At 33.6% G+C, this 8881-nt stretch overlaps 1 protein-coding gene across 3 annotated transcripts; it reads right to left on the reverse strand.

The window, feature by feature from the left end:
* Window positions 1-3663: 3663 nt before the first annotated feature.
* On the reverse strand, window positions 3664-5745 carry LOC125210702 (zinc finger (C2H2 type) family protein). Of its 3 annotated transcripts, XM_048110279.2 has the most exons (4): window positions 5625-5745; window positions 5351-5429; window positions 5190-5245; window positions 3664-5110 (listed from the first exon to the last, which is right to left on the reverse strand). In XM_048110279.2, the coding sequence occupies exon 4, from the start codon at window positions 5067-5069 to the stop codon at window positions 3969-3971; it is 1101 nt and encodes a 366-aa protein (XP_047966236.2). In that variant the 5' UTR covers window positions 5070-5110; window positions 5190-5245; window positions 5351-5429; window positions 5625-5745; the 3' UTR covers window positions 3664-3968. The 3 variants fall into 3 exon arrangements, with proteins under 3 accessions (XP_047966236.2, XP_088920250.1, XP_088920249.1); XM_089064124.1 differs by having other exon boundaries at window positions 3664-5080; window positions 5351-5742; XM_089064123.1 differs by having other exon boundaries at window positions 3664-5085; window positions 5351-5742.
* Window positions 5746-8881: the final 3136 nt, after the last annotated feature.

Genomic DNA, 8881 nt, shown 5'->3' on the forward strand with positions numbered 1-8881 from the left:
ATCATCACATACCGAGCTCGACTTTCATGAAGGAAAGATATATACTGGGCCGATCTTTTTGTGATTTCGTATCTTTTGCTACTTTGGTCCGTCCCATAAAATAATACTCCATTTCTATTTTAGTACACTTTTTCTAGTGGCATTCATCTCATTCTTCACTAATAATACTTCAATCACTTTTTTCGTATTTTACGAATTGTATATTAATACTTGTAGCGTTTTTAAATGGTCTATTTTTATGGGCGTGTGTATAATAGTACATCATTTTTTTTCACAAGTTTGTCATAGTTTTCAATGTGCGTTTTTGGATATTTATTACTACTATTTTATCCCTTGTTAGATGTTTTTATTCAGTGTTTTTTTTTTACATGGAATTTTGATCCAATGTCGGTTTATTGTAATACTTGTCATAGGTGTTGAATGATAGTAGTCCTCCTCATCCATAAAATTATTAATTTTATTTTTAGATAAGTGAAATTTATGTCAAAAATGGGAGGGGCAACAACCATCAAACGTCAACATACAAAATTCACTATAAAATAGATGAGAAATTGTGCAAATTGTTTCGTGCATTATCATCAATAATCTTGAATTAATACAAATAATCACAAAATCAAACCAAAACGGTTTGAAACAATTCATTCTGAATTCGAGAAAACAAAAACTTTACAATTGATTGAAACAAACTAGTCTAGCACAAGAGCCCTACAAAGAGGGCAAGTGTTGTTCCGCAAGAGCCATTCGCCGATGCAGTGGCCGTGAAAAGCATGGCGGCAGCGGAGAACCCCGAGCGTCGGATCACGTCGATGTAGATCCTCCATACACACGGCGCACACTTCCACATCATCATCATCACCAATATCTAACGCGTGTTGATGTTGTTGGTGCATGATTTGTTGTTGGAGAGTTGCGTTGAAGAGTTGGTGGGGAAGAACAGCCATGTTTCGGGTTTGGTGGGGAAGAGCAGCAGCCATGTTTTGGTGTTGTTGGCTGATCAAGATTTGATGCGGCAGAAGAGGAAGAGCGGAAGCCATGATCGAAGAGAGAATTGTAGGTTTTTAGCGTAATGGCCAAGCTTTATATTGAACTCCATATTTAAGATATGGTAACTCTTGCATAAACATGGTACCATATCCAATATCATAACGGCTAACACTCACTACATTTTATTTGTTGCTTTTATTTCATGGATTCCATACAACCCTAAAATTAAATTAATACTAGTATTTAATTTCCACCCATGTGCTTTCCTAAAATTAATACTTCATCGGTATTTATATTAGTAAATAGTAAGTATATTAATTTGTATAATGAAATCCATCCATATATTTCAGTCATATCTTAACAGTTAGTACACCTTTATTAAATTAAATTGACTAAAACTGAATCATTGTTTATTATATAATCAAATAGTAATATTAAATATTAGTTATATTTAATCAACTATGTAGTATTTATTATAAAGTCTATTTAGTACTAATGTAAATATCATTCCAGATAGATTAATCATACATAAGACTCATTAAATCCGATTTCCATAAGATAATTGTAGATAAATCTTATTCCTAAATAACATGCATTAACCTTAATTTAGATTTTGGAGCCTAGCAAAATCCAATTTATGAAATATTATAACCAAGCCTAATTTTTTACTTAGTGACGACAGAAAACGCTACATCGTCGCCCCTATCTACAAATTTGTTTTTGGAAAAAAATTGTCACTATTAGATCTTTAATTAACTTTTTTTCGTAAATTGACAATTTTATCCCATGTTAAAGTAAAGAAAAGAAGTTTTAATCATTCAATCCTCCAAAATTAATTCATTAATCCGCCACTGTAAAATTGTGGGGTATCTTTTGCTTTTGAATTTACGAATGTTATAGGAAATAAAATCCAACAACATGTAATACGAAATAGATATAGAAACAATCAATCAACATGCAGTGGGATAGAAGAAATTGTAGATGAATAAAACAGTACTAGAAGATTAGGTAGGTTTAAGAGATGGATCAAAATCATAAACATGATCCAAACTGTGTTAATATGGTGATACTAAACTCAAGCAAATTGCCATATTAATCTAGCACCAAATATCGAGTAACACAAAATAATTGAATCATGCACCGCAACCACCACCACATGCCGCGGCGCAACCGCTCCCTCCGTAGATATCTGCGACGTCGGCTTCTTTTTGTTGAACACCTTGTGCACATTTCCATACAACGAGAGACATCATTGAAGCTGAAGCCAAAACTAACCACACCATTCTAAATATGCCTTCAACATCATCTTCACCTATCAACCTTTTCATAGTCGATATCTGTGTGTGTTTTTGGTTTTGAGATGAATTGATGAAATGAAATAAATCCTTTAGTTTCCACTTGTATATATGGATAGTAGTATCAGATTAAATTTGACTTGTGTAACACTATAAGTCATCGACTCCCCACTTCCGCCAAGGGCCATTTGCCTTTTATTATCAAATTTTTTTTGTTATATTGTTACATACAAATTATGTTTAATAACAACTTCGTGTATCTTTATTGTTAATTTAATAGGAAAAAGCAAGGTATTCGATCAAGTTATTTGCATCATTCTCCAAGTGCACTCTCATTTTTAGGTCACACACACATAAATACATAATCTATGTCATGTAGTATCATGCATGTGAGTTTTTCTTGTAGTGATATATGAATTCGATTACACTTCACATACTAGTATACTTTAACATAACTTTGTTTATTATGTTAACATCGTTGATCTCCATTTGAACTTGATCCACTTGTATGACTATATGAATATATATGATCCCTGTAAATGAAATGTTTCTAAAAGGGGATTTAGGAATGATTAAGTGCATTTGTTTTCTTGATATAATGATACACACTAATTAACCTTTTTATTCTGAAAAAGCAAGAACCAAACAAAGGGTAACATATCACATTGAAATGTTGGACATAAGACTTGTAACCATTAATATCCACAAATTTATGTTTGAGTGTGATTTCCATTAAAAAATCCCACTGCTATAGTGCTGCTACCACAATATATATCCACGTAATACAGTAGTTCATTTTTAATGGGTGGAAAACAATTACTACTAGTCTCTACTAACTATTTAAATTGCGGAAGAGAATAACCCATTTTCTGCATCTCATGTAGTATCATTTTTATTTTTTCACATATTATTTGTCATAATTTGCTTTAATTTTAATTTTATATGCTTAATTTAAACTTAATTTGTACTTATTATCAATAGTTTATTGCATCAAAAGTAAGATATATACAAATAATTATTTATAATGTATTTATATAATAAATTTTATACTTTATAAGAAATGGAGTGTTATACAAATGAAATAATAAATTTATTAATGAGATACGGTGCATGGATGAGACCAAAAAAATGAAACACCAAATCACAATATTTTAAGTTGTGAGCAAGAAATGATTAAATTCAAGAACGACAGAAATTCTGACCCCTAACCGGAATTATTTGTGGGTCTTGAACAACTATATATAGTAATTGTAATTGGACCTAATTTTATAGTAACAGAAAATTTATAGAGAAGTTAAAGTATCGTAGTGGACCTATGGTGTTTGATGTGCTACTTTTACCATCATCACAAAATTAGGATATAGTACAACTTGAAGCCAAAAAATTCCAGAAATATTTGTACCTAATGATAATCTCATTCATTTTCTATTAATCAAATAATATTATTGGTGTAACGAAAGCAAAAAATTTCCAAGTAAACTACTTCCAATTACAACTGTCAAACAAAAAAATCCTACCTCCGGCCCATAATAGTCGAAAATTCCACTAAATTTGGTCTTTAGAGCTGCCGCCTCACAATGCACACCCAAACTCAGAAAGTGAGATTTAGCAGGCTATTGCCCATCGGATAGCAGCCGTGGATTATCCTCGTTCCTCGAGCTTCAACATAATTGAGTTCACCTCGATCGATCATTCTGGCGGCCTTTGATTTTGTCCCAGTTCCCACCACTCACCATTCTTTTCCTTGCCTAAATGAGATTCACCTTCATCAGAACTGAAGCAACCAATATCCGAATCCGAATCCCCGCTTTCAATAGCATGGAAATGCATTCTCTTGTCTCTCTCAGGATCATACGTCCACTCCAGTTTCTGCAGAACATTTCGGTCCTTCCACTTGCCAACGACTGCTACCGCCTCTTTCTTCGCCTTCCCAATCATGATCTCCTGCCACGAGAAAGCAGCATCCGCGGTCCTCTTGAGAGCACCATCGCTGATATCACCAACAACCACCGTTTTCAAGCACCTCATCCTTGCCTCCTTCAACACCTCCACGAAATCTGAATCATCCGACACAAGAACCAAGCATTCAACCATCCTCCTGTCCATCATATCCACCATTCGGTGCCTCAACTCAACATCAGCAGCCTGTGGCTTGTCTGAGACCGTCTTGACCCAGAATCCAGCTCGTTTCAGCTCATCCGCCAAACCATACCCGACCTTTGGGGTCAATATATCCCTAGCCGCATTCCTATACTTCTCCATCTTGACAGCATTCCTGGCCACCAAATTCAGCCTCCTCTTCCCCCTTGCAGACTCGATCTGATTCAACCGTTTCATCTGCTCGCGCTCATGAATCTGCCTGAAATGATTAATGAACCTCTCATTGTTGTGAAATCTCCTCCCACAGACTTTGCACACATATGGCTCCTTCGGCATCACAATGCCCTTGTTTTCCAACTGATTCAGTGATTTCCTCTCTTTCCTTTGTTCCCGAATCGCAGGAGGAACATAGCTGAATGCATGACTATTAGCATAAGCAATCATGTATTTAACAAAACCAAATTGTTGAGCAGCCTTCTTTATCCTAAGTGCTGCATCATACGCAGGAAATGATCTCGGTGGCTTGTTATCCAAATCCCAGAAAATTGCAACATTTTTATCTGCAATACTCTGCTCAAAATTTTGATTTGAAATTGAGGTAAAACCACCCCATCCACAAATCGAATAAGACGGGGCTAAAGCTCGAATCTTCTCGTATAAATGTAACTTGTATCTGATTGGATTCAGCATATTCAGAGGCTCTGTTCTGATGCAGAAACAAATCCACAAAGCTAATCAACATAGATTTTCTCAAATTCAATTAACTGAAGCAACATGTAGTGGTTAATAAGGAGAGAGCAAATTAAGCACCTGTGAATGAGCATGCCTCAATCCAGGTCGGAATCAAATGAATCCCAATGTATGACCTAGAACAATAACCACACCACCATCAATATTCAATGAACAACATTCATATTCAATCTACAGGATGTAAGCTACTTGAATTTTAGGTTTAGGGATGGGAATCTCACTCTGCCTCTCTTACTCTGTGTCTCGTTTCTCTTTGATCGTTGGCGCTTCTCTCTTTCTTTCTTGTTCTATAGCAATGGGCTATAACCAAAAGCTCAAATAATAAAGGAAGGTTCCAAAACTAACTTTTTAATCTGAGTTAAGATGGAAATTTGGATGGACAAAACAATTTCCTCAAGGGTTTAGTTTGAATTTCAATGATGTGAAAGTGCCTCGAATTCAGCTCGATTAATGAAGGTATTGAGTTCGAATCCTACTATTTCTATTCGCTATTACCGTCAGAGACTGAGAGGGGAGGCTTCGGGCGGCCGTGGCGGTGGCGGTGGCGGTGGCGGTGGGTGGAGAAAATAGCACTCCTGAGCTTGGCGTACTCCAATAGTCCAATCCAATTTGAGTTTTGTTTTGGGCCAAGATTAAATTTTTCTATTGAGGCCCAATATTTGAATTTTTGTATTTGGAGTTTTGGACATTATATTGCATGTTAGAAACTTGATATGTAAATTCAAGAAAGATACTACCAGTACTAATTTTATGTATGAAAAAATCAATGGTATTTTGATTTAGATTTTCCATGTAAATGAAGTGAATATTAAGAAGATTTAACATTAGATACTTATCCATGTGATGATGCATTGATGCCTACCACTTTAATAGTCATAGCAAATTATATTAGGGCAAATTGTCCAAAAAAATTTTATAGACTTTGGTTTAATTTTTATCCTATAATACTACTCACATTACCATATTTTTTCGCTGTCAGTGTAAAGATCATAAAGGTAGTATTTCCCAACAATAATCTAAAAGATATATTTTTTGAGAATTTAATTCTTAATTCCATATTAATATATTTTAAATGGTATGGTATATTTGTATCATGGTATGTACGCATTTGTCTAGTTTTATTGAAAAACTATACATATACACAGTGGCGGAACCAGAAATTTATACAAGCCGGGGCTGAAATTAAAAAAATACATAATACAAAATACTTCCTCCGTTCTGTCCGTCATAGTTGAATCATTTTCTATTTTGAAAAATTTTCTCATAGTTGAATCATTTGCATATATATAGAAATAATACACCTTTTCTCACTCTTATTTCACTCTCTTATTTTTTTATATATTTACTTAACAGTTAACACACTAAATATCTATTTTTTAAACACTATGCCGAAAAGTTTCGCCTCAACTATGAGGGAATGGATGTAGTATTAAATTTTACATGTAATATACGCACAATTTTTACGGACACTAGATGATAATAGTTTTGGACGAGTCGACATGTGCCACAGGTCACATTTTCATTTTTTATTTGAAATTTATCTTTCAATGTATACAATTAAGATATCATTCATCCGTTTGTTCCTCGTTCTATTTTGCAAATCTATAAGTTTCTCAATAAGTTTAATTGAGAAATATACTTTTTACGACAACAAAGAATACTTTTTATGACAAAAGTTGTTACAATTGAGAAAATCAAAGCGTCAGTTCAATTCAATTCGGAATTGAAATGTACTACTACTATTTAAATTAGTTGTAGTTGAAATTGAATTATTCCTTAATTTTTTGAGAGTATCCCTTAATTTTTAAGAAAATATTGATACATAAAAGTTAGCAATAACTATAATTTGTTATTAGGAATGTAAGAAAATAATTTTACAAATTAATGTCATTAGTATATTTTTTAACTAGCTTTTTTACAACATTAATTTGTCATACTATCAAATCGGTCAAAATACCAATTAATTTCATTATTTTATTTTGTTTATAATGTTATAAAACAACCCTAGTCAACAAAAGGCCCAGTAACAAAGTAAAAGCCTAAATAGTCGTCTTCTCCATTTTCTCAATTTCCAGTTACAGAGATCTGGATTGCAGGCTCCTCAAGCAATCTGGGGCGGAGACCTGGCGGAGGACGACCGTAGCAGGGGGATTCTGGGTCCGGTGCCGGCGCGGGGGCTTGGCTCTGTGTGGTTCCGCCGTTGCATATACATTGGTCTATTTGAATGATTGCTGGAATTGAACAAAAAAAATATTATACTATATCACGAATTCAGTAGAATTGTTACTATCCCATAAAAACCCAAAATTAAGTAGTTTAGTTTGTGCACGACCTATGTTACATTTGTTAGATGTCACTAAATTTTCGAATTGTTATTTTATTTAATAGAAAAGAAAAATATAGTTGAACATATTAATAGGGCAGTAAAAAATAACTTGAATATTAATAAATAAATTAAAATATATTAATTATAAATTACTTTTTCTAGAAATGAAAAGAAGACATTTTTATAGGAATAGACGAAAAAAGAAAGTAAACATGAATTGAATGGAGACTAAAATATAAAAATATTAAAAGCCAACTATGATAATAATACATTAACATTAATTTGCATCACATGGTTCACATCACAAATGCAACATTACCATTACTAAAGCTTTTTGTGTCCCAAATTATTAACTACAGTGTTGTTATCCAAAATCAACCGTTGGAGGCACCATAGGGTCAATAATATATCAAGGGGTATATGAGATTCCTTCGAAAAGACATATTCTGTTTAATTAGTAATTAAATAATACCAACTTGTTCTTTATTTGCCAAATTAAAGTTAATCTCCTCTAACAACCATTATGATTTTTGGCGTGACCTTATACTTGATTATTAGGAACATAAATATATAAAATTACAATCACCAACCTCAACTTTGTGGTTTCTTTTCCACATAACTATAAATAATTCTAATATATTTAGCACTATGGTTAATTTTTATGGTTAATTTTTTGTTTACTTTTTTTTTTTTAATTTCCGCTTCTTATTATTGTGTGTATTGGAATTATGGCATTTTTCTTTTTTGATTATTTCTTTCTTACTATCGACGTAATAGTTTATCTCAAATATCACGTTGTTTCGATTCGATCTTAGAAAACATTGTGATAAATTGACTCTAATAATTATTGACTAGCACACTCATTTAAATTCTCGAAAACTGTCTACTGATATAGTTTAGACTTTAGCGCAATCATTAGTTAATGTTCACATACGTGAGTATTCTCTCCTTTTCTGTTATAGATTTCTCAAATCAACGTAATAGTTTGTCTCAAATATCACGTTGTCTCGATCTTAGAACACTGTGATAAATTAATTGAATCTTCGTTGTTTATGAATGATCTAATAGTTATTGACTAGCACACCATATGACTCAGTTAAATTCTCGAAAACTATCAATTAATATACAATAGTTTAGAGTGATCATTAGTTAGTGTTCACATGCGTGTGAGTTTTTTTTTTTGATCAGATTCATTCGTTGAATAAAATCAAGACACGTGTCATCCTTTTAGTTTTGTTTTCTTGTGTTCGTCAACTACTTCCAATTTAGTTGTCTTTGTTTTTTTGTTGGAAACAAAGTTTAGAGCATCCACTATAGGGGAGCCGCGGCCGGGCCACGGGAGAGCCCCTATAGTGACGGGGGTGGGCAGCCGCGGGGGGGGGGGGGGGGGGGTGGACACGGGAGCGCCATGGCCGCGGCCCTCCTA

Source organism: Salvia hispanica, chromosome 2 (genome assembly GCF_029641045.1).
Source record: "Salvia hispanica isolate PSC_SH4W2 chromosome 2, Shi_PSC_v1, whole genome shotgun sequence".
Lineage (NCBI taxonomy): Eukaryota > Viridiplantae > Streptophyta > Magnoliopsida > Lamiales > Lamiaceae > Salvia > Salvia hispanica.